This window comes from Taeniopygia guttata, chromosome 2, assembly GCF_048771995.1.
Source record: "Taeniopygia guttata chromosome 2, bTaeGut7.mat, whole genome shotgun sequence".
Classification (NCBI taxonomy): Eukaryota; Metazoa; Chordata; class Aves; order Passeriformes; family Estrildidae; genus Taeniopygia; species Taeniopygia guttata.
Genome location: NC_133026.1, coordinates 140,534,397 through 140,550,601, shown reverse-complemented (window position 1 = coordinate 140,550,601; position 16,205 = coordinate 140,534,397). Strand labels below are relative to the sequence as shown.

Sequence of the window (16,205 nt, the reverse complement as noted above, 5' to 3'; positions counted from 1 at the left end):
AGCAGCCTCACACTGCTGCCGGCCGCACTCTGCAGGCTGCAGCTTTGCGAGGCCTCTCAGCTCTGTATCGGGGGGTGCAGGCAGACGCTTGTCACCACAAACAGCGGAACTTCGGCCATTTCGGCGAATGTCACCAGAATAAACCAGTTTTTTCGCCTTATGCCAAACACGAAAGTCAGATTCCGCCCTGAAGAAAAGGGAAGGGGATCGGGTCCAGCGGAGTCCTCGGGGCCGGCCCGTCGGCAGCGGGGCGCGAACCCGCGACCCCAGGCCCGCCAATGGGCGGCCGCGCTGGCGACGCGGCAGGGCGGGCGGGGCGCGGGGCCGGGCGGGGCGCGGGGCCGGGCGGGGGCGGGCGCTGCCGCCGCGGGAGCGGCACGGGCGGGCGGAGCGGGCTGTTCCCGGGGCGGGCAGGCAGCTGCTGGGGTGCGCTGGTGCGCTGGGGTTGCCAGAGACCCACTCCAGGCTGCTCCACGAGGACGCGCTTGACGCTCGATCCCTTTTTATAGACACTGATATTTTCCCCCCTTGTTTTTTCGGGGTGCGCTGCGCCCAGCGCCGCGGGCGCCCGCTGCCCTGAGCGCTGCCGTGCCGGGAGGCGCGGGGGGCCGGGGCCGCGATGCGCAGAGATGGGGCCTGTGGCTGCTCCCGCAGGGGCTCGTAGTGCCCGCTCGGCGCTGAGTGCCCGGGTGCCAGGGAGGTGCGTGTAGGAGAGAGGCGCCAGTAGCGCTGGATTTTATCCCGTTGTAGAGGTGCAGGCAGACAGGGATTCAGGTGTGTTGGGGTGTATTTTTTCTCGTTGCGTACATCAGCTTGTTTGCCCCTTCCCCCCCATCCCCGGTTTTTTTTGGTTTTTTTTTTTTTTTGGGTGAGGTGGGAGCCCGGGGTGTCTGATTTTCCTCCAGCTGAGCAGTGCAGTTGCAGCGGTAGCGGTGAAATCCTGCTCCTGTGAGCTCGAGCCAGGAAAATGGAGGCTGTGATAGAGAAGGAATGTAGTGCGCTCGGAGGGCTCTTCCAGACCATCATAAGCGACATGAAGGTAAGAGGCTGAAGGGTGTGGGGAAGCACAAGGGAGGGGAAGCGTCTTCCCACCTGGCCCGGCGAAACTTCGCCCCGGGCGGTGCAGCCGCATCGGGGGCTGGTGGCGGCGCGACCTCCCCGCGGCGCTGGGGGGACGCTGCCCCGCGGCTGGGTCGGTGTCCCCGCCGGCGGAACCAGCCTGGCAGAGCGGCTCCCTGCCTTCACACCCAGGGCTTGGGGCTTGCGAGTTGGTTGTAGGATACCACCTCTCCCTCTCTCCTCCTTCTTTCCCTCTTTTCTCTATTTGTCCTGCTCAAACGTGCAAGCTGCTGCCTTGCACCAGGGTCAGGCATTCGCCTCTTTATTTTACAAATATTTTTATCCTCCTTTTTTCTCCCCTGGTGTGGGCTGTCAGATCGGTAGCAGCATGAATGCAGCGGGGCGGGAGCGTGGTGCGGAGGAGCCGGGCACGGAGCGTGTCAGCCGTGGGGTGGGGCTCGGCAGGGCAGTGTGAGCATTTCGGTGCCAAGCTGATGGGCGCGATGGAAAAAAATCTTTGCCTGGAGATGCTCAAAAGTTGATGTGTGCCTGAATGAAAATTGCAGCTCAGTCGGTTGTGTGGTATTATTTTCACGCTGTATATGTTCGTGGAGGTGGCATTTCCTTCTTTCTGTGAATGGATGTAAAGGTTTCAAATGCAGGGGTCTCTCCACCAGCCGCCGGAAATCTGACTGTGCTGATCCCGTCTCTGCCAAAGGGTCCCTTTGAGAGAGGCGCTCCCACTCTATCCTTGGCAGCCAAGGGCACTTCTGCAGGGTTTTCTTTGGGTGAGCCGGTGCCTCCCACCCTTCTCTCGTGGAAGTAAATAGCGTAAAAGCGTTGCTGTGTTCTGCCCGTCATGTCTCCCCCAAAGCCCAGGGCTGGAGGCGCCCAGCCTCCGGCACACGGCCGTACTGCAGAATACTGCAGTGTTCCCCTGGACAAGGGCAGCTTGTCTTCCTGCCAGGGCCGACTGGGAAGGATGCAGTTGTCGGGAGATGTTGAGGGACGTGTCAGATAATGGGGACTGCCGTAATTTAAAGGCGGCAACCGTGCACGCTGTGCCTTTCTCAGCCAGGGCATGGGATTTCTCTGGGTGTTTTAATTCAGGCAGGGCTGGTGAGCAGCGAGAGCTGCGGAGAAGGAGCTGCCAGGTAGTATTGGAGGACAGGGTCTGCTCTAAGAGGGAGCCTGGCAGAGGTGAATGGCTTCCAGTGTATTTTTTTGGGAGGGTGGAGAAGCTGTTGGCACTAGAAGTTATTTTTTGGCAAGTGTTCATATGCACTTTCCTCTCAACATATCTTAGGAGACATTTAATTAAAAACGTGGCTTGTCAAGAGCAGGCAGGTTGCAAAGAGGAGGGGGGAGTCTGTGTATATCTGTCAAGATAACGCTGCAGACCTGGCAGTGGTGGTCCTCAATCTCTCAAACCTCCTCGGATTTTTAATAATGACTGCACTCTAAAATAAAAGAACCCCCCCAAAAAGCAGGAAACGATCACAAATCCTGGAATAATTTAGTGGTCAGTGCAGGGAACAGGCAGGAGATGTTCTGTTCCAGATGAAATGTGGTTTTGGGTTTCATCACAGAGGGACACCGACTATGTTTATTCTTACCTTCTTTTCATAAGTGATGCATTTGGTTTTTCTTGCGCTTAAGCCAGTGGGCCTCTGTGTGGATTCATTTTTTTCCTTCTACATGGGAATGCTGTTCATCAGAAAACATGTTGACATGAGCATATGGAGATGGGCACAGGTGTGAATATTTTTTTCTTAATGCTCCGTAGTAGTGGAACCTGTTTTGTGAAGTGGCAATTACTGAAGGGGGAGGTTTGGAAGGAATCGCTGCAGATCTTTACCAGCATGGTGGTTGTTATGGTTAAAAATAATCTGCTCATTATTTAGCATGAGTAGAACAAAGAATTTTTACCTGTAGTTTGATTTGATGCAGCTGATGCTGTACTACTGAGATGCACTAGGATTCTTTGTGAATTGTGCACAAAGGAGCACAACAATTTCTAAGGAAAAGTAGCTTTTTTTTGATAGTTAACCAGAACCTTTCAACTAATCATACCTTTAGTAGTAAAGTGAAAATTAGCATTTTAAGTGCTGTTTCACGTAGTCAGATCTGTGTGGGCAGGCTTCTGGCAGCATCTTGGAGATGTTGCGTAGGGGTCTGCCCACGCATACCCAAGTGCTCTATCCGTGCCTGTTTCTCATCGCAGGCTGTGATCAAGGCCCCACATGCCCTGCAGTGCTGAGGGATTTGATGCAGCATCCGCCTTTTTTTAACCAAATGGTTCACAGGTTCTTTTATCGTATGTATTGCTCTACCTTAAACTTTGTTATAAAGATGGTAGGGTTAATCAACAGCTTCAATTACTCTGAAGTCTTGCCAGGGGATGCAGATGGGTGCTGCAGCTGAGGTGATGAAGATACAGTACATGCAGACTGATTTTTCTCTTTGTTCACAGTAACACAGAACTGGTTCAGGTGTACCTGTTAATTTTGAGCTCTGCCTGGTTTTGACAAGATTACAGGAACTGGAATTACAGTTCTGATCAATGTGATTATTTCCATTTGTCTCCATATACTGTGTTAGATTTGAAACTTCATATGGGCAATATATGTCAATGTGACTAACATATCACATTTTTTGACAGCAAGATTGTGTCTTGCTAGCTGAGGTCTCTTGAATGGCATTTAATGTTTTCTCCGTAAACCCCAAATTTCTCTCCACCCTCTATCAAAAATATTTTTGTGTCTAATACTCAACAACATCTGCTCCAAAACAACTCAGCATAAAGCTAAGTGATTTGGAGAAATGATGTTACTGAGTAAATGTAAGAAGAGTTAATAAACATCCCATTTGTTCTGCACATTTGTATGTCACAGAATATTTTGAGTTGGAAGGGACTCACAAGGATCATTGAATCCAGGTCTTAGCACTGCAGAGGACACCCCAAAAACCCCACCATGTGCCTGAGTGCTTTGTCCAAATGCTTCTTAAAAATCTGTCAGGTTTGATGCTGTGACCACGTCCATGGGGAGCCTTTTCCAGTACCCAAACACTTCCTGGGTGGAGAAACTTTTCCTGATATCTATTCTAAAACTCCCCTAACACAGCTTTGTGCTGTTCCCTTGGGTCCTGGCACTGGTTACCAGAGAGAAGAGATGCCCCTCCACTTCCCCTTGTGTGGAAGCTGTAGACTGCAATGAAGTCGCCTCTCAGTCTCCTACAGGCTAAACAGAAAATCTGGAACTTTAGTCCCCTGACAAGGGAAGTCCATTTTTCCCATGCCAAACAAGGGTCAGATTTGTTGAGTAATATGGTGGTGTACATGATGACAGGGTTGTTTGTGTAAAGTCCACAATGGGAACTGTACTTGACCGTTGTGCTCTAGAATTGGATTTCTGTGCTTTGAGATTTGAGGACCTGATTAAAGAATCATAAAGGTGGGAGTGTGTGTGCCCATCCCATCCTTATTTTGATCCATTGTCACAGACCTGATGTTTCCTACGATACATCACTGAGTTGTTACACCCTTATGCAAGATCTTTTTCAAAGCAATCAAAGTTTATAAAAACAGAAATAAAACGTGTGTGTCCCCTCAGAGGAGTAGTCCTGTGTGCTATGTGTAGACGCTGTGCGACTTGTTTTTGAAAGCAGCGAATTTTCTGTAGCTCCCTGTGGGAAGGGAGTATTTGATCTGAATGGTTTGTAACTCGTTTCTTGCAATTGAGAAATGAGATGCTGCAATGTGCTGTTAATTTCAATATCTCTTTTAGTGCAAAGCAAATAATTTCAGTTAATTTTTGGGAGGGCCTGTTGCAGATGGATTTCAAAAGAACTTCTCATGCTGAGCAGAGTTTCTTTTATGCTTCTTTTCCTTCTGAGTTGATTTTATATTCCTTTTAATCACATTGTTCTCTGTTATCCTGGAGAAAAAAAACAGCACCTCTGAAAACATGGAAATTGGCTGTGTTTGTAGTTCATCACTTGCTTGATGGTGTTTCTTTGGCTTTTAGCATTCTCTATATTTGTCTTGCCTCTTCTTCCAGCATGTGTTTTGACAGAGAAGGGGCTTTCTGTGTACGTACAGCACCTGACACCTGTGGTGTGGGCTTGGGAGGAAGATGAGTAATAAGCAGTTGGATGAACACAGGTTGTCTGTGACTTCGTTTGTATCAGAGGATTTACTAAATTTTTATGGGTCAGATGTGTATTACCAGTTAGTCTCATTCATCTCCCTGCATGTGAGGGATGTGCAGGTATTATCCTGAAACAGTATTCCCAACAGATGTGTGAGTTTTTCAAAAAAATTTAGAAACTTTTATTATGTGTGTATGTGCCTTACTTATATTTGTTTAGCTGACAGTGCAATAAAATAATCTTCTTGCTTCTGGCAGTAACCTCTACTATAATACACTAGAGGAGGTGCTGGGACTCCTGGCCTAGGCAGTGGTGGACCTTTTCTTTCAGCCGTGCAGAACTCTTGGTTAAAAGAGGAGAGAGAGACATGAACAAATGGGCATAAGAAACATTTATGTTTTTGCATCCTCTTATCTGCTGTTTGAAAGTGACCCGTGAGAGGCAGTGTTTTAACTTGCTTTTGTAGAAGTTGGGACCAGGGGTGGCCACATCAAGGATTGAGAGTTGTTTGTTAAGTAGCCCTCATTGCTTGCAAGGGATGGCCTATGCAAATAACATAAACTGAGGAAAAATATTTGATGGAACAACTAGAACAGCTGAGACAGTTACTATAGCAAGTGCAGCTACAAGTCCTCAGCATGTATGTTAATCCAAGGAACAGCACACATGTACCAGAGAACCTGGGCAAATTTATTTTACTGTGACATGTTGTAGTGCAACAGCTCTTCCCCAGCTGTGCTTTATTTGAAGCTTGAGATCTCTGTGGAGATTAGGAGTGTTCAGTTGGATGATTTTAAGGGTTAGTTTCAATCCAGCTGTTAAGGATGATAACTACTGTAAGGAAAAACAAATGTGTCATGTACTGGGACCAGCACTGTTAATGAGACACATCTTTGTTGAGGAGATTGACAGTGGGATTGAATGTTCCCTGAGCAGGTTTGATGATGTCACTCAGCTGGGTGGTGCAGTCACAATGTTGGAGGGGGGCAATGCCATCCAGAGGGACTTTGACAGATTTGAGAGGCAGGACTGTGTGAACCAGGGAGACCTTACTGCACCTTGAGTACCTCAACGGGTCTGCAGGAGAGTTGGAGAAGGACTTTTCACAAGGGCATATAGTGACATGACAAGGGAGAATGGCTTCAATAAAGAGGGCAGGGTTAGATGAGATACAGGTAAGAAAATTTTTTTACTGTGTGTTGAGAACAGATTTTCCAGAGAAGTTGTGGTTGCCCCTCCCTGGATCAGTTGGGAAGGTTGGATGGAGCCCTGAGTAACCTGGTGTAGTGAATGATGTCCCTGCCCATGGCAGGGGGGTTAGAGCAGATGATCTGTAAGGCCCCTTCCAACACAAAGCATTCTGTGATTTTCTGTGCAACAGACAGGTAGGTCCAGGCTTGGAGAGGAGGCACGCCTGCCATATTGCATTGGCCTGTCCATTACGTAAAAGTATTTAGGACAGCTATCTATTTCATGTCTAGCAAACGGGTGTTTCTTCCCCTTCACAGAAAGTCTGAAACGAGTTAATTTAGAGCTTTTCTTCCCATTTATTTTGTTCCTCAAAGGTTTTACCATCAAGGCATTTGGAGCATAGCTGGCTGCTCTGGTTTCTTATCCCTCTGCCTCCCAACAACCTGCTTGCTCAGGCAGTTGGTTTGTGTACACTGAAATTCTTGCCTTTTCCAACAGCTGCAGTATCTTTCTGTAAACATCTTGAAGGGGGGAGGGAATGACATGCAGCAAAGGCTGAAAGATGGTGCAGGAAGAGAGCTTCTGCATGCCTGCCTAGACACTGAGGTTCAAGCAACAGGGCATAGCTGGGAACATACTTAGTCACAAGTAGTTTATTTTTTAGGGACACATGCTTTCTTGATCCAAATACTCTTGTGTGAGTGTTAACAATTTATACAACTGCTGGACATTTACTACATAAGTGTGTATCGGGCTGGCTTATCCTGTGACATACCCAGAACAAATTTTTGATATCTCTTAAGAGTAGTCCTTTTGGACCTGGCAGGATGCCAAGAGCTGCACAGTAAGGTTTGTGCAGTTCTAAATGTGGAAGGAGTTGTGCAGTGCTGCATGAAACACAATTGACTGAACAAATGTTGGAGAACAAGAAGTCTGTGTAATTACGGGCTTAGTGCTGGTTAATACATAACAGGGGGTGGTGATATTCAGTGGAGGTTGCTGTTTCCTTCCTGAGTTTTGAGTGTGCATGAACTGAACCCAAATCTTTGTGATACAATACCTGAGAAGCTAATTTTCTTTAAGTAAAGAAGTTGCAAGAGTTGATGTAGTATACTTGTGAATCTGTAAACAGCATCTTCTGTAGCACAGCAGTCTATGTGTTTTCAACTTCTGAAGAACATTTTTAAGGTTCATGGTCTACCGAAAGACAGTGGTCTTGAAGATAAGCAGGAGCAAAATAGGAGCTATATCTAAAAAAGCTTTTTGGTTTACTTCAGAGCGTGCATAGATGAGTACAGAGAAGTTTGAGTTAGTACCATAAAGAGGCTACTCTTCAGAATAAAGTAGTCTCTTTAGGCTATAGCAATATATAAAAATGCATTTTCCTTTTCAAGGGTACATTTTCAATTTGCAAATTATGTCTCCTTGATACTGTGAGGTGCCAAGCACTGCTTTGTTTGCTGGGATCTGTGCTGACCTTTCAGGACATTGATTGCCTTCTTCCTGCTGGACTGAGATAGCTTGAATGCCAAGATGTTTGGAACGATTGGAGACAAAATGTCTGGTAGCTTTGTGGCTAAGACCATAGCAGCTTTCATCTTCAAAGTGCTCTCTGTGTGACTTGGCTCCAAAGAATGGCTCCCATTTTACAGAAAGGCAAGCTATGGCTGCAGGTTTAGTGACTTGTACTCCCTTCCCCCCAGGACAAGAAGAAATTGGGTGCATCTACAACATGGAGTTAATGAGGGAATATTGTTTAAGCTCCCAGTATAATAGGTTTTGATCTCCACATACTACTCCACAGACTACTTTGTTTTTACTGATTGAGACGTGTTGCTGTTCACCCCTGCGATAACCTGGTGTTGGCAGGCAGAAGAGATGACATCTAAAAATGACTGATAAATTCTCAACAGAAGTGTCCTGAACACCTCTCCTGTAACTGAAACTACAGGACCTCTCTCAGTTTTTAGTGGAGAAGCCTGATTGGAACATCTTAACCATAAGCTGGTTGATCATGAGGCATTTGTGTATTTTGGGATTTTGTGTGAGCTCTGTACTTTTCACTGTTCTGGTCAACAGCCATAAGTGACATGTAGTTGATTTGAATTCCGGGATACTAGCTGGAATACAACCATCCTTTAAGAAACCATTCTTGCAGGAATGAGCTTGTGTTGGTGTGTATAATGCTGCTGACGAATGTATAAGTAGAGACACTTGGTTCATGGTATAGAAAGGTGCACATTTATTCTCATTTTTTCTTCCACATAAACTACCACCATGCTTCTCACCCGAGCATGAGATGTATATATACATTTTTTTTTTTTTGCTGCAAAAGTCTCATGTGTGCTTTGTAATGTCTCTGAAGCCCCCTGTATAGAGGCATAATTTAGATTTTTTTGTTAATAAAGCTGTGTTTGGGCTGTCTCCTAACAATACCATCCATGATTAAACCACATGTATGCTCATTGTCCATGAGCAAACCAAGGGTCTAATTTGGAGCTTGAAAGGGATTATTTATCTTCTCATGAGTAAAATAGAAAGAAAGTAGCCTGCAATAAGCATACTTGCACTTCACTGTCTGTTATGAGGCAAAGGTCAGTAAGCATTAAAAATTTGGGTACCTGGCTGCTGCCTTTCTCCCATTTGATACTTTTCCGGTCAAATCAAATGTTTGTTAGTAGTTTGAGTCCTGGAGACTGTTATGACTGCTTGTGGGATGGAGATTGTGTTTGGTGCGTGGTCAGAAATTAGGGTTTCTGCTTGCTTGGAAAGAAGTGGTGAGACCCCAGTGACATTACCAAAACAGGGCTATTGGCTTGAGGCTGTCCTATGTAGTTATTAACTTGACTGACTGCCTCCTGATATTTTAATTATCTTCGTTTTGATCCAGCTGAAATATTGTGGGTTTAGAAAATAGCTGCTGAGTATGTACAGTGGCCACTTAATGATTGAGTGGATGAAAGGCGGTATTGATGAGTCTCTGAGGAGAAATCTGCTATTGAGGCTTGCAAACTTGTTCAGACTTGCAGTGAAGAATGTGGAACTAAATGCTTCCTCTGGAAGACTACTTAATGTCCAGCTTTTTTAATGTGGCATGGGATAAAAGGTCTCTAGATGCTGTGGCTAGTTGTTTCCCACCACCCCCCATGTCTTTTGAATAACTTCCTATGTTTAGAGAAGGAGAGGCTGTATGTTTATGCATGATGTATTTTCTCACAGTATGAGTATAACTTTTGTTTGCTAATTACCCAATCTTGGATTTAAACCATGAAGTGGCTGATTTGGAGCTGAGTTTCTTCATCTTCTAAACCATGAAACTGAGCTGTGCACAGCACAGATTTGATGTGGTCTCTATTGACATAGAAGGAGGCTGATAAGTTGGATTTGTAGGCCAGGATTAGTTGTCACAGGTCCTTGCTGTACTACATATTGGAGTCACAACCATAGAACAACTGGTGTCTTCCACTGGGGATGTTTAAGCATGGGCTAGCACGCTGCAGGCATTATTATAATACAAATTAAAGACTCCAGAGCTCTGACAACAGACTAGTACCAGACTTAGTTTCCCTCCCCCTTTAAATGGTTAGTGAGATCTAAGAAAAATGTTTGTTCTTGCAAAGTAGTGCTGCATTTCAGTGCTGCTGCTGCTAAGGTAATTGGGCATTCCGTAGAGTTCTTCAGTTGATTTGAGCATGTAGAAAAAATGGGTATCTGTGGTGGTGTTGTTTGGGTTTTTTTACCCCAGTGGTGTGAATACCTTTTCTGGACTTTCTTGACCAGATTTTAGTATTGATTTTTTTCATGTTATTGTCTAATTTCTTTACTGTTCTAATGTACTATTTAAGTGAAAAATGAATCTGTTTTGATGATACTAAATGTGGTTCTGTGATACATAGAAGAAATACCCAGTTGACAGTTTTTTTAGTAGTGTATGAGATGTCTTCAGTAGTGTTTTGTTGCATAATTTTCAATATTCTGATAATGTATGTCCTTGAGAAGCAAAGCTTGGCATGCCTGTTTATACTATGCATGCTGAGGGAAACTAGTTTCTAATCCTGCCATTCCCTAAACAAGAGGCAGAAATAATGGAAGTAAATGCACGGATACAAGACTGTGATTTTAATTACCCCTGCTTTCTTTCCTGAAAGGTAGTTACTCTTGAATTACATCTTACTCTGATCTTTGATGTGCTTTTCCTTTCACCTGTATGCACTGTACTCTTTCAAAACCTGAGTCTGTACCTATCTGCTCCTCCATTCAGTAATGTGTGTTCAGCTCTTGCCGTGAAATCCCATGAAGTTCAAGTCTTCTGCTGTTGATGCCTTTTCACTCCTAGCCCAGCACAAGTTAAGAGTCCCTTTTGCGGATGGAGCTAAGCTTAAACTTCCCCTATGCACAGCAATACCTTTAGCTTAGAAAGACACATAGGACTTTGAATTCAGCTGGTCCCTTTCCTTGTCTTGTGGGAATTTTTCTGTGAGACCTCTATGCAAATGTGTTACTTACTCTTCCTGAAAGAGTTCTAGTGAAAGGAAGCTCCCTGACCTTTCAGAGTAGCCTGTTATGTGGTCTTATAGTTGAATGGGTTGTGCAATCTCAAACATCTCTGCTGAAGCCAAACTGATTGTTTCTTATCATGCACCACTGGGAAAGAGATGATGGACAGCATCAGGCTACAGGATGCTCCTGAAATCAGTACTGGAACTTGGCTGGGTTCTCATTCTGAGCATAAGAAATAGGGAGTAGATAGATTGGACACAAATTGACTTATTTTACAGTGAAGGTGGTGAGACTTAAGAAGGTCACGCAGAAAAGTGGATTGTCCATCATTGGAAGTGTTCATGCTCAGTTTGGGTGGGGCTGAGAACAACCTGATTTAGTAAAAGATATTCCTTCTCGTGGCAGGGAGCTTGGTCATTAAATGTTGCTTCTAATTTAAGATGTTCTGTGATTTTGTGTATTTGAAAACCAAAGGAGTAATGGAATAGATTTTGTGTACACCTCTGTCTCATAAAGAATGAAGTTTCTCTTGCCAGCAAAATTCCTGTTTCAGTGTATTGAAAGATTTGAGACTTTAGATGCAGCTTAGAAACATTCATGATGCTCTTGATGCTTTTCAGAGTAGAAAGAGGCAAAGCCAAGCATAGTTTTTTTGGATGGAGTAGAGCAATTATGAACTTCAGGCAAGATGATGCTGATTCTGTTCTCACCTTCATGTTACAAGACCTTTTGTGGCTTAAGGGTGTAGGCAGTCCTGTCCATGAGTCGTGAACTTGTTTAAATGAGTGGATTGTACAAAGGAGGATGTCATAGTGTTTGGTAGCACTTTGTAACTCTTGCAGTTATGGCTGGCCAAGTGCTCTTTCACCCAATTTACTATTGATTCTTCTAGAAAAGAGGACAAACTTCCAGTGCCAAATGTTAGGTGAGAAGAGAAACTGCCTGTAAACTGTTGTGTCTTCCACTGTGTTGAGACATCTGTGGCTGGAACTTGCCTTTTTTTTTTTTCCCCTGCTTCTTCTTTTTCTTTCAGACTCTTATTGTTTTCCTGCACTCTTTCCTTCCACTCTTTCCTGGTTTTGTTTGTTAAATAACTCTGGAAAAGTAGTAGCCTCTATGTGCAAACCATACTTGCTGATTGTTATTTGTTATATGTGATATCTGTGACCTTGTGTGGTGTTTTGCACAATAAAGTCTCTTTGCTACTTGGAGGTAGTGTAGTGAATGCCACAGAAATGAGACATTCATAATAATCCATGTGATTCTGTTATCTGGTAAAAATATAAAAATAAATCTTTTGTTTCCAACATAATTTACTTCGGAGGGGTAGGAGGACACATGCACAAGCCAAGTTACAATTTTTGTTCCAAAACCAGATCTATGGCATTTGGATGTGTTACTAGGGTGTGGAGCTCTGTGGCACTGTTGCATGTTTGGAGACTCAGCTTTTTAGCTTATCATAGCTGAACAACAACACTTGAGGTAGAGAAGTTCTAGCTCCTGTAGCCTGTATTTGTTTTCTTTTCAATTTCATTGAAGTCTTGCAATTAGTCATTGTTAGTACTTTCCTGGAAGGCATACAGCTCTTGGTTTGATAACCTCCGAGATAAAACCAAGGCATTGCTCTCGCCTGGTTCCTCTCTCTATTACCTCTCTAGCTGAAACAGCCAAAATTAGATTCTGGATTTGCTTTACTGAAGAGCATCTCCCTGCCCTGAAGTTTGGATGGATTTCATTGGAGGATTCCAGACTCTTACTGCTGCCTTTGTACTTGATGTCCCAAAAAGAGCTGGTAATGGCTCTCCAAAGCCTTTCTGATAAATGAAAGCACTTAAAACAACACTGTCAAGGGTTTTTTGAAGATGGAATGAGTCATGTCTCTGGGAATTGGGGTGCATGAAAATAAATAAATAAAGTAAGCATCTTTTTGCTTAATGGGAAAATAAGACTCATAACTTTATGATAAAAAAGAGTGAGAGAACAGAAAGAGTGAGAGAACATTTTAAAACTGTCAGGGCTGCTGATATTTAAGTTATAATCTTAGATACAACAATCTGGGTTCCTATTCTTGCCATTAGATGTCATCAGTAACAGTTTCAGTAAATATCCTTTGCTGTCCTAATTTTTTTGAGCAATCATTGAATTTCTTGTGTGTCTCTTCTCACTCCTGGTGTGGGATCACTGGCCTAAAAGGAAGGGGAAAACTATCTTCCATAACTCTTTTGTAGAATTGTGTTTATGTAGGGGGGTTGTGCTGGTTCACCAAAATAAAAACATTTCCACCCAAGACTTAAATTCTTTTTCCAAAGCTGCATCTTGGTTATAATTTTGTGCTCTTGCCTGGTGTAGTGGGCTGACCTTGGCCAGCTGCTTTTTATCTCTTTTTTACTCAGTGGGAGGGGGGAGAAAATAGTAAGAAAAAGTTCAGTGATTGAGACAGAGACACGAAATCACTTACTAGTTATTATCACGGGCAAACCAGACCAGAATGGAGAAGATGAAATTTACTGCCATTTAACATAGAGGTGAATGGTGAGGCAGGTGGACAGAAATGGAGACCTGTGCCCGTGTCCATGTGTCTGGGTGTCGATGGGATTTCACTGAGTGATGGTGGCTCAGCCTTTCCCCGTGGCAGTCCGGGAGCTGTGGCTGTGAGGACTCCGCCAGCTCCGGGTGTTGGTGTCAGACGCGCTGCCGGCCCTGAGGGAAGTTGTTCCATGTCCCTAATTGCGGACCGGCCGCTGGTGACGGGCACGAGGCGCCAGTTCGTTTCTCGGCCCCGAGGCAGAAAGGTGTTTTCCCGGCCGGTGTTTGGCACAGATTAGCTGGAGCTGGGCTGTGGGATCAGGTGACTAATCACCTATAAGCCCACTAATTAAGCAATGGGGCAGGATAATGGCATGCTGCAGCTTACTGGTGACATGCTGGGCGGGCAGCTGAGCTCCACTGAGGAGCTCCAGGAGCCTTGATGCCATGGAGTGTCATATGGCAGTGGGAAACACCCATTCCGTGGAGGACAGGTCAAATTTCTTCCTTCGATGGCTAAGAAATTATTCGGCACAAAGTTATTTTGGGGGAAATAGTCCTTGGATTAATCCTTGAACAAATTTAAAGAAAATTATTTAAACAAACCCTTGCTGTAATTGATCCCTGGATTAATCCACGAGGAGCTAAATGGGAATTTGTGACCCAGGATCCTGCCGTGGCTCTTCCCTAAATGTGGCTGCACCTGGGGGAGGCCTCCTGCTTTCACAGATAACACCAAGCCTGAGTAACCCTGACATTTAAAATATGAAAAATTGGTTTCTTTATCAGCCAGCTGAAATTGAAATTGCAGGGGGAGCAGGGGAAGCTCTGGGAGAGGCAGCATTAAAAATACTGTATTACTATTCTTCAGAAGAGGCTTTATGCCGCAAAAGCATGTCTTGGACGAAGACATCAAATTCCATCTGCTGTTTCTTTGTGTTTAAATTGAGACAATAATAGATGTTGAATCAAGCATGTGTATTTTTCATCACTGTTAACATTTCTCTTGAGGCTGCTTTGACAGCAGCAAGAGCAGTTGCTGGAGGTGAGACCCAGCAGGGCTGCCGTGCTCCAGTGGCACAGGAGGAGCTGCTGCCCAGGCACTGGTGCTGTGTGGATTTACAGCACCGGTTTGATTCCTGCCATCTCCTTGGTTTGTCCCCACAGGTATCACTTACATGGCTTCCTTGCTTCCTAGGTGCTGGAGTTGGAATAAACCCCTGGTTATTTGGTCTTGTGGTGGTAGGTGTTAAACACTTTCGCTGTAGGTAGGAATGAAGGGGGTTTCAGCAGGGATGTGGTGGTGGAAAAGTTCTTTGGAAAAGCTGAAGGGAATGATGCAATTCAGTGTGTGACTTCATGATCTGAGGGAGAGATGAGCTTGTGGATGTGGCTTCAGCAGGGAGAAGTGAGAGCAAATTATTCTGCAACCCAGATGAAATGCATGCCTCTTTTTCAGCTGAGTGTGAGATCAAGATTTGGCAAGGTGAGCAAATAATATAGGACTTTATATAATTAATGTAAAATTGCTGAAAGGTTTTCTTTGAAAGTGCAAAAACAAGCAAAAAAAGAACTCCAACAAAATCCACCAGCAAAAGTATTAATTCAGTGTCATTAAAACCCCCCAAAAGCTCAAGTTTTCTACTGTCTGAAATGAGAACAGATGCTGTTTGCTACTATATAGGCAGCCCAGGTAAACAAACTGCATTGATTTCAACCAAACAAATACAGCAAACAATTAAATAAAGTGAGCTCTTACTTGAGCGGGCTTGGTTTGAGGAAACAGCATTGTTATCGATAAGAACTAAATAGTTGTGAAAATGTTTGACTTTTCCAGTTTTGCTTTCCAGGCTGACCACAAAATAAATAAAAAAGGGGGTTTCTTCTTGAGCTGTGTTTCGATAGGAGTGCCTTAAGCTTGCCTGGGAAGCGGCTAAACGCGGGGCTGGTGTCAAATCTCCTGCGTGCCATCATGTGTGTTTAGCTGGGTAATACACCAGAGATGGAAACATTATCAGGCTCCTTTGGTATCCTCTGCTTGCCGGCTTGCATTTTGCTGGAGAATCCCGCAAAGCCTTGGGCTGTGCTGGTGATTGTCAGGGCTTTCAGGGCTCCTGGCATACACATGCATAATGCATGCAGGGCGTGCAGGTGACAATGAGAGACGGGGTTCAGCGTAGGGATTGCAGGAAAACTAATAGGTTTAAGGAAATAGCATTTTTTGCCTCTTTTAAATAATTGGGTTTCTTTAATTTTTAAAATGTCTGACAATTTTTTGCTTAGCACAAAGCACTTTATATTCTAGGTCTTGCCACCCAGATAACTGCTATTTTCTCTTTTCTCTTCTGCATTTGCCACTGGTTCTGTCATGTGTAGCGTATAACAAGGTTTTATGAACACCAGCTTTGCATTGTTTGGGCTCTTTTCCCTTTTTTTTTTTTTTTTTTTTTTTTCCATTTTAGCAAAAACCCTACAAGCCTTGCTGAAGAAGAGAGAGTAGAGTACCAGTAGGCTTCCAAGCAGGTGTCTGGGAGCTGCCGTGCCAGGGTGTGCTGAGGAGCTGGAATTTGTCTGACAGCTTCTGGGGAAGAGCCTGTCTTTGCCCTGAAAACTAAACACTGTCTCTCATGGCAATGTGGGCTGTGGATTTTGGTCTAATCTACTTACAAAAGTCAGACCAGTTTATAAAGGGTGGACTGAGTTTGCTGCAAGGAACTGTGCTTGCTTGAAACCTCTTCCAGTCAGAGCTGGGGTAATGTTAGCCTTGAGGATCTGCC

At 44.6% G+C, this 16,205-nt stretch overlaps 1 protein-coding gene across 15 annotated transcripts in view; it reads left to right on the top strand.

Annotated features, from left to right (window-relative positions):
* The first annotated feature begins 336 nt into the window (after nucleotides 1–336).
* The window catches only part of MTSS1 (MTSS I-BAR domain containing 1), a 126,796-nt gene continuing 110,927 nt past the window's right edge, over nucleotides 337–16,205 (top strand). For 5 of the 15 annotated variants that reach the window (XM_072924996.1, XM_030266675.4, XM_030266672.4 and 2 more), the window contains exons 1-2: nucleotides 340–774; nucleotides 906–1,039. In XM_072924996.1, coding sequence (XP_072781097.1) covers nucleotides 968–1,039 — 72 coding nt within the window. In that variant the 5' untranslated portion in view covers nucleotides 340–774; nucleotides 906–967. Of the gene's footprint in view, nucleotides 1,040–16,205 lie in introns of all 15 variants that reach the window. The other 10 variants (XM_072924994.1, XM_030266673.4, XM_030266667.4 and 7 more) reach the window with 4 other exon arrangements.